The 19,734-nt window shown below is 39.2% G+C and overlaps 1 protein-coding gene across 1 annotated transcript in view; it reads left to right on the top strand.

Moving 5' to 3' along the window:
* ZRANB3 (zinc finger, RAN-binding domain containing 3) overlaps nucleotides 1-19,734 on the top strand; it is a 343,238-nt gene that overhangs the window by 309,840 nt on the left and 13,664 nt on the right. Inside the window, exons 12-16 of the mRNA XM_011937745.1 lie at nucleotides 2,423-2,837; nucleotides 5,021-5,224; nucleotides 8,510-8,601; nucleotides 13,847-13,948; nucleotides 15,406-15,548. Of these exons, the coding sequence (XP_011793135.1) occupies nucleotides 2,423-2,837; nucleotides 5,021-5,224; nucleotides 8,510-8,601; nucleotides 13,847-13,948; nucleotides 15,406-15,548 (956 nt within the window). The remainder of the gene's footprint in view (nucleotides 1-2,422; nucleotides 2,838-5,020; nucleotides 5,225-8,509; nucleotides 8,602-13,846; nucleotides 13,949-15,405; nucleotides 15,549-19,734) is intronic.

The following is a 19,734-nucleotide window of genomic DNA, read 5'->3' as shown; positions in this document are numbered from 1 at the left end:
GCGCTGGGAGTTGGAGACTGCAGCTGTTCCTATTCGGCCATCTTGCTCCGCCCCCCCCATTTTAACCATTTTTAAGTGTACAGTTAGTGGCATTACATTCACAGTGTTGTGCACCCACCACCAGTATTTCCAAAAATTTTCCATTACCCCAGAGAGCCTATAATTATTTAGCAATCACTCTCCATTTTCCCTTCCCCTCCAGCCTCTGGTAACCACTAATCTTTCTGTTTTTATGAATTTTCTAATTCTTTCTCATACAGTACCACTAAGAAGTACAGATAATATTCACTTTGTAAAATATCATTTACAATATATGGTATTTTGCTATCATTATCTACAGGGTCTGTCTTAGTTATCTATTACTGCATAACAAATTGCTCCAAAACTTAATGTTTTAAGACAACAATAGCCATGTATTATTTCTTATGGTTTCTATGGGTGCAGGATTCAACCAGGGTACAACAGGGATGACATGTCTCCTCCATGATGACTGTGGCCTTTGCTGGAAGACACCCATGCTAGGGGCTGATACCTTCTCTGAAGGCTTGTTCACTTATGTGTCTGGCAGTTGGTGCTGTCACCTGGGAGCTTTTCTGGGGCTGTCAACTGGAACACTGCAGGATTTCTCCATGTAGCCTGGGTTTCCTCACACCAATGGTGTCTAGGTTCCCAAGGCAAGTGTCCCAAGAGAGAAAGAAAGAGAGTGACAGAGGGCCAGCCAAGTTGAAGCCATATTACCTTCAATGACCTAGCCTCAGAAGTCACACAGCATCGGCGGGGCATGGTGGCTCACGCCTATAATCCCAGCACTTTGGGGGCCCAGGGCGGGTGAATCACCTCAGGTCAGGAATTCAAGACCAGGGCCAACATGATGAAACCCCATCTCTACTAAAAATACAAAAATTAGCTGGGCGTAGTGGTGAACGCCTGTAATCTCAGCTACTTTTGAGAGGCTGAGGCAGGAGAATTGCTTGAACCTGGGAGACGGAGGTTGCAGTGAGCCAAGATTGCACCATTGTACTCCAGCCTGGGCAACAAGAGCGAAAAACTCTGCCTCAAAAAAAAAAAAAAAAAGTCACACAGCATTATTTTAACTGCATTCTGTTGGGTGAGACAGTTACAAAGGTCTACTCAGGTTCAAGGAAGAACAACATAGATCCCACCTCTCAATGGAGGCATGTCAGTGTCACATTGTAAGAAGAGCATGTGAAATGACATAAGAATTGGTGTGACCATCATTGAAAATGTATTTGGCCACAGCATGTTTCTAACATGGCTCCCAACTCCACCTCTAAAACTAAATCCTTTAATTTACCCTCACTGTAGCTAATAAACCATGGAGACAGGTATCCTACTTTCTGTAACTAGGAAACTGAGATTCACACATTGAAAAGATGAAAAACATGCAATGGTATAGCTGTTCTTAAAAAAAAAAAAACATTTCTTGAAAACAAGGTTATTATTAAAATGTGTCTACTAAAGAAACTGTCCTAATTAACAGGTTTTTTGTTGTTGTTGTTTTGTTTTCTTTTCGTTTTTTCCCAGGGTCTCACTCTCTTGCCTCAGCTGAAGTGCAGTGGCACAGTCACAGTTCACTGTAGCCTCAACCTCTCAGGCTCCAGCAATCTTCCCACCTCAGCTCCCCAAGTAGCTGGGACTACAGGTGCACACCACCACTCCTGGCTAATTTTTGTTTTGGGGTTTGTTTGGGTTTTTTTCTTTTTTCTTTTTTTTTTGTAGCAACAGGGTTTCACCATGTTGCCCAAGCTGGTCTTGAACTCCTGGGCTCAGGCAATCCTGCCATCTCAGCCTCCCAAAGTACTAGGATTATGGGCATGAGCCACCGCACCCAGCCTAATTAACAGCTTCCTGGTCAAGATGCTTCTTGGTCAAGAAAACATTTTCATATGAATAACATTATGTATGAACATTGTGTTTATAGTTTGGGTGTGAAAGCATTTTTTTAGGTCCTTGATTGTCCTGAAATGTTTGAATACACAATTGCCTTTTTTCCCCTGACATACATTTAGGGTAATGTATTAAGTATATTTTTATTATATAACCGCTCTAACCAAGTTATCTTACCTCTCTAAAGCTGCAGTTTCCTCCTTCAAAATGTGATAATAATAATAGTATTGACCTCACAGAGCTGACATGAGGATTAAATGAGTTAATATATGTAAAATGCTTGGCACACAATAAGTGCTAAGAAAAAAGTTAGACACAGGAAGTACATGGATATGTTTTACATATATATATATGTATGTATATATGAAGAGTCAGAGCATAATGAATTCATTTCCAAAAGGTATTTAAAGGATAAGGCAATATGGTTAATTAAAATATTTTGTTAAGCTCTTTTATGTAAGAAGAACATATTAGATTGCTTCTTACTTTGATAACTACTGTTTGCTTTTCCTAGTTCGAAAAAGAAAAACAGCATGATATTCGATCATTTTTTTTACCACAACCTAAAAAAAGACAGTTGATGACCTCCTGTGATGAATCAAAGAGATTCCAGGAGGAAAATACTGTAGTGTCATCAGACCCTACAAAAACAGCTGCAGGAGATACCATCGATTATGAAAGTGGTGTTGAAACTGAAACTAAAAGATTGAAATTGGCCGCCTCGGATGACCACTGCAGTCCCTCGGAAGAGACACCATCCCAGTCCAGGCAAATCAGAACTCCACTCACGGAAAGTGTCCAGGAGGCCAAGGCCCAGTCAACCACCCCAGCCTTTCCTGTAGAGGGCTGGCAGTGTAGTTTCTGCACATATATCAATAATTCAATGTTACCTTACTGTGAAATGTGTGAGAATCCTCAAGGCAGTGCTGGTGAGTATATAGAAGGTGACCATGGAGGTAAGGGCTGTTAGTGGTGTCTTCAGATAACCTGTGCTTTTAGAGACTGCTGTTATCCACGGATAGTGTGACTCAGCACAACTTTAGCTTTTAAATTGGAATAAGGGCTTCACATAGTGAAGACTGAATTTATCCCTTGTGGAATGTGAAAAGCTCCCGGTTCTGTCCAGAATGTATATCCCCAAACGTCTGTGATATGGCATTAATTTGGCACAAATGGACATTTCTGATTAATGTCAGCAGGATATGAATTCAGTGGGCAGGAATAGAAGCTCTGTTGCTATGGTAGCAAATATGCCTTATACCCATAGACCTACTATTTTCTCTCCTCTGTAGCTAATACTTGTTTTTAAGGAAATTGTGGATTATTTTCATGTTTAAATAGCAAAATAATGTAATATAGCTTCTTTGCCTAGTCAGTATACATTGTGCCATGGGTTTTTGCTTGTCAAAGCATCAAAATTGCTCTATGGATCAATCTTCATTTGTGAACCAATTTGATGTCTGGCTTTTTTCAGTTTATTCTTTTTTAAAACATATTATTTTAAAGTTAGAAATCATAAATATACCTCAAGTATGTTTTTATAGCATGGGATACCATTTTCTGATGTTTAGTTTCTGAAATGATTATTAATACCCATGGTTGTCATACATTCGTATTCTTGTTTCCAATTCTATAGAGCATTTTTATAGTAATAAAAATGCCAAGCTGACAGTTTTGGAAACTGGAAGTACACATTTTATTTTATCATTTGTAATAATTGTACACATCTAATTTTGCATCATACATTAATTCTTCAAAATATTGGCATTGACAAAGACTCAGCTAAGATATAAATTCTGATATTGCAGTTCCTTCCTCCTGCCTTGCTCTTCTCTCTGTCTTAATTTTGATTTGAAGGAAAATGTAGGGAGGAGCTGAGTCTTCCCTCTTTCACTTTGGATGCTTCTACCAAAATTGACAAGTCTGCCATCTGGGTGGTGGTTATATTTGTATGTGGGCACCTGTTGTCTGTGAACTAAATTGGAATCACATGCTTATTCCATGTAATATCTCTGTCACAATTAGCATGATTCCATGCAATTCCCAACTGCTACAGGCAATAAAAATAAGTGCTATTGTGACTATGAAATAATGTCAGTTCACATTAAATGTATAAGTTGAATGATTTAGCAACAAAAGTCATAATTTAATATGGGTTTTATAGTTCTGATTTTTCCTTTGCTATACCAAGAGCAACAATGAAAATTTCTAGACCTGGGATTTAATAAGGAATCTCTCAAGCAACTTAAAAAAATAAAAACTACCTTTTGTGAATATGAAAGTCTGATTAGAGAGAAATACATAGTCTAAGTAACAGTGATATTACTATATATAAAAATATAATTATTAGATTTATATTTCTATGCCTGCCACATCTAATACCCAAATCTTCTCCTCCCTGTTCTTTACTACATCATGCTAAAAACCTGGGCTGTATCTTTGATCTCTTTTTCACCTCCCACACTCAACCCATCAGGTAACCTCCAAATAAATCTTGATTCCAACCACTTTATCTTTATTGCTACCATCCTACTCTAAAGCCACCATCTTTCTCCCAGACCTCAATGGTCTCATATTAATCTGATCCTTCAGTGCACAGCAGCCAAAGTGATCCTTTATTCCTTTGCCTAAAACTCTTTAATGGCTTCTAGTTACATTTAGAATATTTAGACCAAGAATATAGGCCCAAGTCCAAGCTTCCTAGATCCATGAACAGCTCTCAGCTCAAATGGGACTCCTCTCAGAGCCTGGTCCTCATGACTTTTGTTATAGGAGTGCTCTCTAAAACCTTCTTACAAAAAAAAAAAAAAAAAAAAAACCTTAATTGTGTCTTTATCTGAAAATGTACTATTTACCTGTTTGTTTATTTTATTGTCATTCTCTGCCATTTAGAGTGGCATCTAGAATGCAGGGATTTCTCTGTCCTGTTCCTGCTGTCTCTTCAGCATCTAGAATAGTACTGGGCATATAGTAGGCTCCTGATAAATGTTTTGAACATATGAATAAACATTATTCACTTTGTTTCTTTCTATAAGACCTAGCTGTTACATTCTTTTTACTTTACTTTTAAATGTAAATTATTACATTTTTGTAATAATTTTTATTTTAATAGCTATGCAAATAGATAGCATAAACCATATCCAGGATAAAAACGAGAAGGATGATTCTCAGAAAGATACCTCCAAAAAGGTTCAAACTATCTCAGACTGTGAAAAACAAGCCCTTGCACAGTCAGAACCTGACCAGTTGGCTGACAGCAAGGAAGAGACATCAAAAATTGAGAAAGAAGATGGACTTACATCCCAGCGAGGTAATGGTAAGTCTTGTTTCCATTTCTAGCATCCAAGTAATAACCATATACTTTCACACATAATACTGTTATTAGATTAGTAATTACTACCTTGTTCCAGGTTCCTTTTACTCTCTTTTGTATTAAAAATACCAACCATTTGTAACCACATACTTAAACACCAGATGGCTGGAAGAGCTGAGTATGTCTGTTGGCATTCAGACATTACACATAGAGCAAAACCGATAAATAGCTACGTGTGCTGCCACCAGGCCTGTTGCCCAGCCTCAACCAAGCCTAGCTCATTCACACACTAAGGGTGTTGTTTTGATATTTGGGAGGTGCTTTGGACAAAACAGTAAGACTGACAGATAATTAACACTTAGCATATCATTAATCCTTTACACAAAAATTGTTGTAAATGGTTACACTTAATTAGCATATTTTTAAAAAAGTATTTTAAAGAAAATGTTTTTAGGGAACATGATGTCAAGACTATATGAATCATGACTGCATTTGGAGCCAACCATACAGTGTTTCGGATTTATTTACTTTTTGGTTGATTCCATTCATTATTTATAGCCGTGATGGTTAGCAAATACCAGCCTGTATGTCATACATACTTCACTATGATTTATGGGCCAGCTGGCAAGAGACTGAGTACTTTTGGGTTATTTTCCTTGTTACTCGTTTAGTGACCATAGTAACATACAGGTTGATATTCTTATTAAAACAAACCCAATAGTTAGAATGAAACTGTTGAAGTTTTTCTTCTAAGTTAGTTGCTATTAAACACTAATATAATTTAGAGTCTGACTGATAGCTTTAAAATGAAATGTTCATTTAAGAATTTCTGAGCTCAAGGCATCCTCCTTTCTTCTTCTCTCAGCCTTCCTTCTGACTCCTCAAGGTCTTCCCAAAGAATGTCTTGGAATGGATCGGTTTAGGTCTGTTCATTTTAACAGCTTTTAAGTAGACAGTGTAGACTCAGGTGGGTTATACTCTTTGGTGTCTCTAGTTTTCTTGATTTCACTGTGAGAAACTCTCAAGTGCTGATGAAACTCTGGTTATGGGACAGCATATGGCTCAGTGAACTAAATAGCAGACTAGGAACCAACACCTGGCAATTGTCATCAACTGGGCTATGGATCTCTTCATCTATGGCAGGGAAATATTGGCTTGTTAGTTGTACATTGATCTCTTGATGAAAACATGTTAGCTTGTACTTACAAATACTTTTTAGAAATCACTTTGAAGTTCTGTTCTGCCAGTGAAATTTGCTTTGGCCTCATTCACTCCAGACAATGCCAGCATTTACCCCTTACCTATTCCTGTTTCCCTTTTTTGACTTTTCAGATCATTGGGCTGAGAATTCCACATAAGAGGTATGCTTCACATCTTTCCACTAACATGAATTTCAATGAAAAACAAACAGAAAACAAAGGAAGCACACTATGTTAAATGCTTATTCTACCTACATATGCTCTTTTAGAACCAGAGTAGTACGTACTACTCTAGAACTGTAGTTTTGTTCTCTCTGGAATTCCGGGAGTTTGGAAGAATGACCATAGGTGCATCATCTGTAGTCTCAAATCATTAATTTACACTTCATGGCAACACTGAAAAGATAAATATGTTCCCTAATGTAGCTGATAGCTATCAAGAATTAATATCAGCTGATTTGGAATTGTTACAGTTATTTTTATCAAAGAATGGCTTCTGATCTTTAAGCATTAATGCATAGTTCTTCAAAGAAAACTGCTAATTAAGCTATGACACAATACCTTAATGTTAGCCCAGACCAGGCCACATCATCCTCTGTTGCTTTGACATTTCTTTCATTTGTTCTGAGGGATTTGGCAATTTCTCCTTCTGTCAGTTGCTTTCTTTGGCATGTAATAGGCAACCCTTTTGAACATCTCAGTAACCAAATGTAAGACATCTTCCTTATTTGCAGAGCTCTCGTTTCCTTTGGTACCATGAAGCACTCCATTATTCCTTTACAAGAAAATAAGATATTTTGATTATTCCTCCAGTGATACACGTTTGCTCCTTTAATATCAAGTTTATGCTTTCCTGGTCTGTATCCAAGTTTTATGGTATATATGATAACTTTTCATTTCAATACCAAATCATAGTGAAAAAATTTAAAGACATTTTAAAGGTAATAAAGTCAATACATGTAGTAACAACAATGCATATACCTCATGTGTAATGTAGAAGTGACAATAGTATTACAGCTATGACTCAGCTTATACATACTAAGGCAAAGACAACTGTTTTACAACTGCCACATGGCCAGCAATGATTGTAAAATGCCATTGTTGTTATTGACTGTAAGACATGCCAGTTTCAGAGATGTTAAAGTACATTTTTGAATTTACAAAATAAGGGAATAATTCATAAATAAGGTTTGTAAAGTGGTCAGTGCCTTGATTAGAAAAATAATAGTATGATGACATTGCCAAGTAGAATGGCAAACAAATCATAGACTTCTAGATCTGGGAAAGTACTTTAAAAGATCACTGAGGAACTGTGAGAGAAGGTAAGAGCACAGGCTCTGGAGCCAGCTTGCAGATTTTATGTCCTCTTACTAGGCATGTGACCTTGGGTAAGTTAGCGTGCCTCAGTTTCTTCCTATGTAAAATGCACTATTTATTTCTGAAAGGTATTACTGTATGTACCTACAACAGTGCCTCGCACGTTGTGTGTGCTCACTAAATGTTAATTCTAATTATTATTTAGACCTGCATTGATAATCCTGTATCTCCTGCAAAATATATTGGACAGTAGGACTGAGAAAGGGCTAAATAAGAAGAGATTATCAGAAAAGAAGCTTGTCTACTTATCTTCTTTTGTGAATGTCAGGCACCAAGCTACAGGGAATCAGGCATTTAAGTGGCCCTCAACATAGCGATGTTGCTGCTAATAATCAAAATGGTGCTTATTCATTCTCAAACCTACCCTAGCAAAAGGAATAGATTAGTCTAAACTTCAAGACCAATAACAGCTCTTATTGGTGGAAATTCTTCCTTATGCCTACCTAACTTGTATTTTTTCAGCTAATTCTGAATCTGTTTCTTGTTAGGTCATTAGCAAAAATGTAAAACAATTGGTTACCATATAAGCCGATATGCTCTTCAATGGCCTACTGTGGTAGTTTTATTTCAAGGCTAGACAATTACTTTTTGTTAAATATATTGATATTTTTGATATAGCTATTTCATCATTCTAACCTACACATGATTAAAATAAACTATTTTAGATAGAGAGTAGATAAGGCTTCAGGTTCTCTTTTGTCTTCTTTAATAGAACAGTTGAAGAATTCAGACACTTTGCCAGTGTATGACACCTTAATGTTTTGTGCAAGTAGGAATACTGACCGGATTCACATCTATACTAAGGTAAGCGTCATGCAGAGTCTGTAACTTGAAACATAAAAAAGACTTCCTTTTTTTACTTTTCAGTGGAGATACTTAATTTTATTAACAGTGAGATAAGCATCTAGTTATTTTCCTCCTTAAAGCTAATTCTCAAATTTCTGTGTTAAATCTAAAGACAATGAGAGGTAAAACCACACAGTCTTTAAGAACATAGACTTCAGGGCCAGACTGCCTCAGTTCAAATCTGTTAGTATGTAATCTTGGACACATTACTCAACTGCTCTGTGCTTCAATTTCCTCAACTGTAAAATGTGGTATACCCCATTTACCCTGACGTGATTATTACACATTGTATGCCAGTATCAAATTATCTCATGCATCCCATAAATATATAAACCTACTCTGTACCCTTAAAAATTAAAAATTGTTAAAATAATAAAAAATAAACTGCAGACAGGATTTGTTGCAAAGATAAAATGAGCTGAGTCCTGTAAAGCGCTTAGGACAGTGCCTGGCCTACATGAACTCTCCATAAATGTTAATCCTGCACTGATCACTTGCAGCAGCAGGAGCAGCAGCATCTTTACAGAAGCCTAGACCTGCCCATTCATGTTGAGTAAATGCTAGAAAGCTTTTGTCAGATGATTGCTGATTCCTGCCATAGGCTAGCTTAGTAGTACCCAAACTTTTTAGACTCAGGACCTCTTTGCACTCCTAAAATTTATTGAGAACCCCAAAGAGCTTTTGTTTATATAGGTTATATCTATTGATGTCTACAATATTTGAAATTAAAATGGAGCTTCTCAAAAATATTCATTTATGGTCGAGTGTGGTGGCTCACGCCTGCAATCCCAGCACTTGGAGAGGCCGAGGTGGGTGGATTACCTGAGGTCAGGAGTTTGAGATCAGCCTGGCCAACATGGCAAAACCCCCTCTCTACTAAAAATACGAAAATTAGCTGGGTGTGGTAGCGAGTGCCTTTAATCCCAGCTACTCGGGAGGCTGAGGCAGGAGAATCGTGTAAACCTAGGAGGTACAGGTTGCAGTGAGCCAAGATCATGCCACTGCACTCCAGCCTGGGCGACAAAGTGACACTCTGTCTCAAAAAAAAAAAAAAAATTATTTTTCATTTATTCACGTAAATGTGAATAATTAACAATTACATTTTTCTATTTCTTTTTTTTTTTTTTTTTCCCTCGCTCTGTTGCCCAGGCTGGAGTGCAGTGGTGCCATCTTGGCTCACTGCAACCTCCACCTCCTGGGTTCAAATGATTCTCCTGCCTCAGCCTCCAGGTAGCTGAGACTACAGGTACCTGCCACCACACCTGGCTAATTTTTGTATTTTTAGTAGAGATGAGGTTTCACCATATTGGCTGGGCTGGTCTCGAACTCCTGACCTTGTGATCCCACATCAGCCTCCCAAAGTGCTGGGACTACGGGTGTGAGCCACCACACCTGGCCGTTTTTTTGTTTGGTTGGTTTTTTTTAGAGAGAGAAGGTCTTTTTTTTTTTTTTTTTTTGAGACAGAGTGTCTTGCTGTGTTGCCCAGACTGGTCTCAAACTCCTGGGTTCAAACAGTCTGCCACCTCAGCCTCCTAAAGGTGCTAGGATTACAGGCATGAGCCACCATGCTTGGCCAACAATTATTTTTAAGTGAGGAAATGCATATTTTAAGATAAATAAACCCATTATATATTTATATAAATAACTTTTTTTATTTAAAATAATTATATTTTCCAAGTCAAAAAAATATTTAGTGAGAAGATTGTCATTGTTTTACATGTTTAGCAATTTTCTCTAAAGTCTTAATGGAAAACAGTGGGATTCCGATATCTGTCTCTGTGTTCAGTTTGTTGAGACAGCATTTCATGTAGCCACTGGAAAAAGTCACCATACATTTGTGAAAGAATGAGAGTGGAAAAGGCAAACAGTATCTTACTATTAGTATGAAAACACGACTTTCTGAAAGGATCACAGGAACCGTGTGAGAATCTATGGCCTGGATAGATTATGAATACTTTTATTTGGTCTAAAATTTTAAATTTCTTTTTTTTTTCTTTTTGAGACGGAGTCTAGCTCTGTCACCCAGGCTGGAATGCAGTGGCGCAATCTCAGTTCACTGTAACCTCCGCCTCCCAGGTTCAAGTGATTCTCCTGCCTCAGCCTCCCGAGTAGCTGGGATTGCATCGCCCACCACCACACCCAGCTAATTTTTCTATTTTTAGTAGAGACAGGGTTCCACTGTGTTGTCCAGGCTGGTCTTGAACTCCCGACCTCGTGATCTGCCTGCCTTGGCCTCCCAAAGTGCTGGGATTACAAATGTGAGCCACCACGCCTGGCCTAAAGTTTTAAATTTCTAATCTTTATAAGTATAATAAGATAGTATTTGAAACTTTTAAAACTCATGGTCCATTATATCGATGTTTAAAAGATAATATGTTGGAGATGACCAAACTTTCCATTACAAGTTTTCTACTAAACCAAATATAGATATAGATAGATAGTGTACCATGTAATAATCTTCTCTTAGGAGGAGAGGGCTAGGATCATGAATACCAGAATCCCCAAGCAGCCTCTAGCATAGGACAATAACTGAGAGAGAGACACCAAGAACCAAGCCAGGCAGTAATCAACGCTCCTCTTACAGGTGTGGAGCCTGATCTACTACGTAGAGCCTCTGACATGGTGAACCAGGCTGCGGGGAGCACCAGTGACTCCTTTATTCATCTTGAGGCAGGTTTAAGTGCCTGAGCCACCCTCATCCCCCATGTTGGGAGAGCTTTAGGCCATGCTTCTTTCTCAGACCATCACATGAGAGGGACAGAGAAAAGGTCCCAAGAGGGGCTTGAAGGTAGACAAAACCAAAGGACAGACACCAGGCAGAGCATACCACAGAAATCCAGAAGCCCTTAAATTCTTTAATCTTTTTTAACTCTATACAGTGAAAGCTCTGCCTCTTGGATTACCTGATCAGTGTTGTATCCCTGTTGGGGTGCAGAGAGAGAACTGCAGGCTCCTGGTAGAGGGTATAATGCACCTGCTGCCAAACCAAACCACAGCGACCACCTCGCTGACCCGTATTCAGGCTCTGCCGCCAGCCTAGTAGCCTGCTTCTTCTTGACATTTCTGTTAATGGTATCAAATATAGTTTTATGACTGTTATAAATACTTACATGTCTCTTTACCATAAAATATTATCACCCAAATAATTTTCCAAACACAAGACACTGAGCAGATGAATTGTTGACATATCTTTTCACAACCAGAGTAGAGCTGAAATGAAAGCTTTCCTTTTCACCTTAAAAGAGCTGAAGCAAGGCTGGGCATAGTGGCTCATACGTGTAATCCCAACACTTTGGGAGGCTGAGGCAGGCGGATCACCTGAGGTCAGGAATTTGCAACCAGCCTGACCAATATGGTGAAACCCTGACTCTACTAAAAATACAAACATCAGCTGGGCGTGATGGCAGGCACCCGTAATCCCAGCTACTTGGGAGGCTGAGGCAGGAGAATCACTTGAACCGGGGAGGTACAGGTTGCAGTGAGCCAAGATCGTGCCACTGCACTGCAGCCTAGGCAACAGAGCGAGACTCTGTCTAAAAAAATAAAAATAAAATAATTCCTAGTTCACTGCCTAAAAGGATACCCCTTTAAAGGAAGAGTAGTAACAGACATTTAGCATCCGTGTCGTATTAGAACTGTTCATTTCAGCCAGAATCCCAAGTCTGTATCAGGGTTTAGAATTACATACCAATTTTTTTTTTTTTTTTTTTTTTGAGATGGAGTCTCTCTCTGCTGCCCAGGCTGGAGTACAGTGGCGGGATCTCGACTCACTGCAACCTCTGCCTCCGGGGTTCAAGCAGTTCTCGTGCCTCAGCCTCCAGAGTAGCTGGGATTACAGGCACGCGCCACCACGCCCAGCTAATTTTTGTATTTTTAGTAGAGACAGGGTTTCACCATGTTGGTCAGGCTCATTTCGTACTCCTGACCTCGTGATCCTCCTGCCTTGGCCTCCCAAAGTGCTGGGATTACAGGCGTGAGCCACTGCGCCCGGCCTCAAAATTTTTAATCAGTGCGTACTTTTTGTATGTTTTTCTCCAAAGTAATTGTGGGAGCTGTAACTTTTTTTTTTAACTGAGAGAATATGAGTTCAACTATTGATAAAGTAGATTTTCGTATGAGAGATTCTTCCCCTTTGTAAAGGAAATACCTCTACTGCACCGCTGTATGTGGTTACTTTGTACCCTTAAGATTTCAGAGGCTGGGCATGGTGGCTCTTGCCTGTAATCCTAGCACTTTGGAAGGCTGAGGTGGAAGAATCACTTGAGCCCAGGAGTTCAAGGTGGTAGGATCACATGAACCCAGCAGCCTGGGCAACATGGTGAAACCTTGTCTCTACAAAAAATATAAAAAATTAGTCAGGTGTGGTGGAATTTGTGCCTGTAATTCCAGCTACTTGGGAAGCTGAGGTGGGAGGATCACATGGGCCCAGGAGGTTGAGGCTGCAGTGAGCCAAGATCACTCCAGCCTGGGTGACAGTGATACCTTGTCTCAAAAAAAAAAAAGGGAAAAAAAAGATTTCAGGATGTTGTGCACCGATGGTTGGGACCTAAATGCAGTTCCACTTACTCTCCAGGTGGTACTACTGGCAGACAGTCCTCATTGACTGATACTGTGACATTGCTTTGGGGGAGCAAATTTTTAAGTAATTTCTCTAGAATTGATCTTTCTGCCTTCTCTTTACTTCCTTGTTCCTGTAACAATGGGCAGGCTTATCATTTGGTGAAGGTTATTCAGACTATTCCTTGATACCCTTCTTTGACGTGATACTTATGTTGTCAGTGAGTATAAAGAAGTTTATTTGCAAATTTGGGAATGGTTGTGCTACTGTTAACTTCAGGATATAATATTCTTCTATATTAATTTGCAGTGTATAATTTTATTGTTTTGATACATATTTCCAAGATTAGTCAATAGAAAAGAGTATGACACACCAGTAAACAAAGCATTCCAGGCTGAAGGCAGTAACCTTGGGGTAGGCATGGGCAGTGGAAGCACCCAGTGTGGTAGAGAGCCTGCCTCCCCTTCTTGGCTCACAGTTTCTCCAGAGGAGCCATTTTGGTGGACCCTTATCTAGAATGTGTCACCTCAGTTTTTCTTTTAGGAGACTAGGCATATTGCATCATAATATAATTATTTTCATTTAAAATAGCTGCTAGTGCCTATACAAAAATGGATTGTTAGTGTCTTCCTAATCTATCATCAGGGTGGAAAACAGATGAGCTGCAATTTCATTCCTTTGGATATAAAATTAGACCTTTGGGAAGATTTACCAGCAAGCTTTCAGCTGAAACAAAATCGCTCACTGGTAAGAATAGTTGTAAATAAAATGGCTTTATTTACTTTAAATAAACTTGTTTTAGTCATTTTAATGATCATTTTGAGTTTAAGTTTTAAAAAGCACTTTGTGGCATGTTATAGAGTCAAATCACTGGTTGCATTTTCTTCCGTCTATGTGGTGCCTATTAATTACCTGGTGCTAAGAATATATGTGAAATCTGTTTCCTTGGCAAATGATCACACCTACAGTTGCTGTTTCTGTGGATAGAATCGTTCTCACATTATTTAATTTCTCATTCACAGGATTAGCAACTGTGATATTTGTATCTGCTAGAATCACGTTTTTTCTACTAAGGTTAAGTTCTAACAATGACAAATTCCAAGAGCAGAGATAATACCTTATTGGGTGATTCTTGATTCATTAGCAGAAGCACCAGCATGCAGCTCCAGGCCAAGTTCCTGCCAGGGAGGTCTTAACACTCATCTATGGCTGATTTTCCTTCACTGCCAAGAAGGGTCATCATGCGCAGGGGCTAACCCAGCATGCTGTGTGCCATTTTTACAAGAAAATGGTGATTATATTTTTTTACCATTTGAGTGGAAATGAAGCATTGCCCCTAGGTCAGCTATACCTGTTTTAAATGAAAAGGGAACAGTAAGCTATTTATTTGGAATCATCTAATCCTGATTCTCAGAGGCCCAAAAAATAGCCGGTTATGTATGCTTGACTGGTAACCCTACTAAAAATGTCCCAGATTTATTGATTTTTTTTTTCCTGTGAAAACTTAGGCATCATTTATGAAGCGATTCTCAGATGTTACACTATCATTCTGTCACCTAGTTTTGCCTTGACCTCAGCTGGAATAGGTACTTCCAGACCTTTTTTGGTCTCAATGAGCATATTATCACTGTTGATCTATGTGTGTTAAGGGCATACACTGCATGTCCTGAAACATGCCTTTAGAGAAGCTTTGGACTGAAAAAGATCTCTTGGCTGGGTGTGATTGCTCACGCCTGTAATGCCAACACTTTAGGAGGCTGAGGTAGGAGGATCACTTGGGCCCAGGAGTTTAAGAGCAGCCTGGGCAACATAGTGAGACCCTGTCTCTACAGAAAATAGATAAACTAGCCAGGTGTGGTGGCATGTGCCTGTAGTCCCAGCTTCTTAGGAAACTAAGGCAGCAGGAGAACTGCTGGAGGTCAAGGCTGCAGTGAGCCGTGATCATGCCACTGCACTCCAGCCTGAGCAACAGAGCAAGACCCTATCAAAAAGAAAAAAAAAGTATCTCTTGAGAATGCTGTAGGTAGTTCACAATAAAGATATGAAAACTGCATCAAATTGAAGAAAGCATTAGGTTGTGGAACTCAAAAGCCTATTTGGGGGACATAACAAAATAGCAGTTTTCTAATGTTGTAAATAGGCTCACTTTCAAAGGAAGATGACTGTGAGCTGTTAACTCTTTTTATTATCTCATTTTCTGCCAGATTTTGAGATTTGTTCGAGAATGGAGTAGTCTAACTGCCATGAAGCAAAGGATAATCAGGAAAAGTGGACAGCTATTCTGTAGCCCAATTCTTGCTTTGGAAGAGATCACAAAGCAACAAACCAAACAAAATTGCACCAAAAGGTATGAGTTGTCTTTTTTTTTTAATTTTGTACTATATTACTTTTCATGGTTCTTTCTCCAGGAGGGTCTGAGGCGTCTTTTGGAACTATTAATGAAATCCTGATGAGTTATGAGAAAATTATGCATAAAATCACAGCCATATTATTTCATAACAACATAATTATATGTTTAGTGAATTTGATAAAATCTGCTAAAAGAGATCAGGTTGTCCAGATCTTACTCTCCATGAGTCCCATTCATCAACAAAAAGACCAGAGTCACAGGATGGTGCAACCTATGACCTGCCAAGCCTGGGACACTTATTAGCAACAGGAATACATTTTACTCTTAGGACATCAGAGCATGCCTCTGGACCCCATCTGCTTGGCCCTGCTGGAGTATGATGCTGTACAGCAAGGGAGCTGGTTCTATTTGAATGCATCACCACCCAAGTAATGGAAGATAACTATAATCAGGTCCATGATTAGAAATGAAATAAAAGGAAAGGTTGACTGTCAGATATTTATGACTGTTTTGCCCTTATCATTACAGGTTCCTTTCTAATCTCTGTACATTTGATTTCCTTCCTTGCCATCACAATCATCTTTATCCCACTCAAGTCTCCCCATGTGTGATCTCAAATCCCCGTTCTTTGTAAACTCTTTTCTTAGCATGAAGCAAGGATTATCAGGAAAAGTGGTCTGCTGTTTTGTAGCCCAGTCCTTGCTTTTGAAAGAGATTGCAGGCTAGGCGCCATGGCTCATGCCTGTAATCCCAACACTTTGGGAGGTCAGGGTGAGTAGATTGCATGAGCCCAAGAGTGCAGTGATCAGCCTAGGAAACATAGGGAGACCCTGTCTCTATAAAAAAATAAAAATTAGCCAGGTGGCACACTCCTATAGTTCTAGCTACTCGGGAGGCTGAGGTGGGAGGATCACTTGAGCCTGGGAGGTTGAGGCTGCAGTGAACTGAGATTGTACCACTGCACTCTAGCCTGGGCAACAGAGTGAGACCCTGTCTCAAACAAAACAAAACAAAAGAAATTGCGAAGCAACAAAGCAAACGGCAGCATTGGCAGAGAAAGCCCTTTAACTCTTGCTGCCTCCATACACCGGTAATCTCTCTTCATCCTTGTATTTCATCAGTTTGTCAAAGAGGTTTCCTTTCTCTAGTTTTTGCCATGCACACAGGTGAAAAAAAATCCAGGGGAGCAAAGGACCGAGAACATGGTTGATTAAATAAATTATGATAGTTCCATAACATGGGTGATTAAATAAATTATGATAGTTCCATATAGTGAAAATCTCTTCCACTGTTTCAAAGTATGGCATATAGCACATTTATTTGTTTGTAAGAACAAGGAATAATACTTATGATAAACTGTTATGGGTAGATATAAATTGTAAAAAAAAAAGGATGGAGACACAAACTTTACTATTTGCACAACTTGCTCTTACTGACATAGAAATTGTCTAGAAGGATACCTTAGAAATTCTTGTCACGGCTTTCTCTTGGACAGTGGTTTTCAATTGGGAGCAATTTGGTCCCCTAGGGTGGTAGTGTCTGGAGACATTTTAAATTGTCTCAAGTAAGGGATGTGACTAGGGAGTATCTAGTAGGTAGAGACCCAGGATGGTGCTGAGAATCCTACAGTGAACAGGATTGCACCCCCCAAAACAGAATTATCCATTTCAAAATATCTATATTACCACTGTTGATAAATCTCGCTCTAGGGCATAAAACTTGAGGATTTGTGGAGGTAGTAGGGACTTTATACTTTATGCCAGGATTACAAACTCATTTGACTAAAAACAAAACAAGAATCACAAATGAATGAATGAGGTCAGTTATAAAACTAGAAAAGGATGACATATGGGCTGAGACTATGTCAAACAGGCAGATTTGGAACCCATCTGAAGTCATTCAAATTCAGATTTAAAAATAAAATATTGGGCTGGGCATGGTGGCTCATGCCTGTAATTCCAGCACTTTGGGAGGCCAAGGAGGACAGATTGCTTGAGCCCAGAGTTCAAGACCAGCCTGGGCAACATGGCAAAACCCCATCTCTACGAAAAACAGATAAATTAGCCAGGCATGGTGGTGCATGCCTGTAGTCCTAGCTACTTTGGAGACTGAGGCGGGAGGATCACCTGATCCCCTGGAGGTCAAGGCTGCAGTGACCCATGATTGCACCACTGCGCTTCAGCCTGGGAGACAGAATGAGACCCTGTCTCAGAAATAAAATAAAATAAAACAAAAATTAAATTAATAAAATAAAAAAAATACTGGCTAGCCATGGTGGCTCGCACCTGTAATCCTAGCACTTTGGAAAGCCCAGGTGGAAAGATCACTTGAGGCCAAGAGCTCGAGACCAGACTGGTTAACATAGCGAGACTCTGTTTCCACAAAAACCCAAAAAATAGCCAGGTATGGTGGCTCACGCCTGCAGTGTCAGCTATTCGGAAGGCTGAGACAGGAGGATCACCTGAGCCCAGGAGGTCAAGGCTGCAGTGAGCTGTGATCATGCCACTGCACTCCAGCCTGGGTGATAGAACAAGACCCTGTCTCAAAATGAGTAAATTTAAAATGCTGTATGAGTACAGTAAATTAATACTATATGAGTACAGTAAAGCCCTTTGACTAATTGAATTTATCCATAAGTTGCCAGTTTTGGACTCTTGGCCTGAACTCTTCTGTAACGGTTGATTTTTTTTTCCCATGGGCATGTGCCATTTTCTGTAAAAATACATTTAAAATATATGTGTTACATATTTTTATATATATACACACACACACACATACACATAAGTGCGCATGCACGCGCACACACACACACACACACATATATCAAAAAGCACAATGCCTATTTTATTTTTCCCAATACTTCCAGTCCTCTCGATCTTTCTCATTTTGTAACCAGTCTTTGTTGACCTTCTCTTTCTCACATGATCATAATTCTCTTCATAACTGAATTTCTAGCTATTTCTAGATATGCCCTATTATTTCTTCTCCATTGGACATGGATGACCACTTAAAGTACCAACTGAGAAAGGTGACTGATCAGATTTAAAAGCAAAACTCAATTCATAAAACCAAAGTCAGATGCACAATGTTATTTATAAAATTATATATAGATAATATATTAAGGATATAACTTGTGTTAACAAGCAGCAGATTAATCAGATTTGTATTTTTTAGAATACAGCAGTATTCTAAATGTAAAAATACATTGTATTTTTTAGCTCTAGCAGCAGTTGGGAGATTAGATCAAAAAGGGCAAGACTCAAAGTAGGGAGATAAGTTACATTTTTCTATCGCTGCCATAACAAATTACCACAAATTTAGCAGCTTAAAACAACATACATTTATTATCTCACCCTGCTATAAGTAAGAAGTCCAAGTTGGCTGTTACTAGTTTTCTAGTAATGCTCTGGATTTTACAAGGCAGAAATCAAAGTATTGGCTGGCTGGGCTCTAGTTGATAAGCTTGGAAAAGAATTCACCTCCAAGCTCACCAAGATTGTTGGCAGAACTCAGTTCCTTGCAGTTGTAGGACTGAGGTTCCTGTTTATTGCTGGCTGTTAGCTGGACCGTCAGCTACTAGAGGCCTCTCTGTGGTCCTAGCGCATGGACCTCTACATATTTCTCCTTGGAATCTCTCTGCCTTCCTCTTCCGCTTTTAAGGGCTCAAGTGATTACATTGGGCCCACTAAGTAATCTCCCTATCTTAAAGTGAGCTGATTAGTAACCTAATTATACCTGTAAAGTCCTTTTATAGCATTATCTAAATTAATGATTGATTAAATAACCTGGGGACAGGAATCCTAGAGGGTATCTTCTGCCTACTACACAAGTTAAAAGACTATTCTAGTATACCTGGAGAAAAATGATGAGGATCTATATTAAGTGATTACAATGGGAATCAGGAAAGAGAGTGAAGAGAGCTATTAAGGAGGTATGTCTAGAGACTTGGTGACTGATTGTAGAGAGGCAGAGAGAGAGAGGCCCCCAGGGAACCAACTTAGCAACATCATAAAATGAAACCTCTGTACCTACAGCGGGGAGATACTATCAGGAAGCATTCTGATTCTTGCTGCAGAACCCAAAGTAAGTCTCAGTAATTTGGAATAACCATGTATCTCTGAAAGCAAATGTGAAATATGCTGTTGAACAGCAGCATTGAGTGGCAGTCTGTATGAGGACCAGT

This window comes from Colobus angolensis, unplaced genomic scaffold, assembly GCF_000951035.1.
Source record: "Colobus angolensis palliatus isolate OR3802 unplaced genomic scaffold, Cang.pa_1.0 Scaffold168, whole genome shotgun sequence".
Classification (NCBI taxonomy): Eukaryota; Metazoa; Chordata; class Mammalia; order Primates; family Cercopithecidae; genus Colobus; species Colobus angolensis.
Note: the sequence above shows the minus strand (reverse complement) of the source record. Positions and strands in the feature narration are given on the sequence as shown.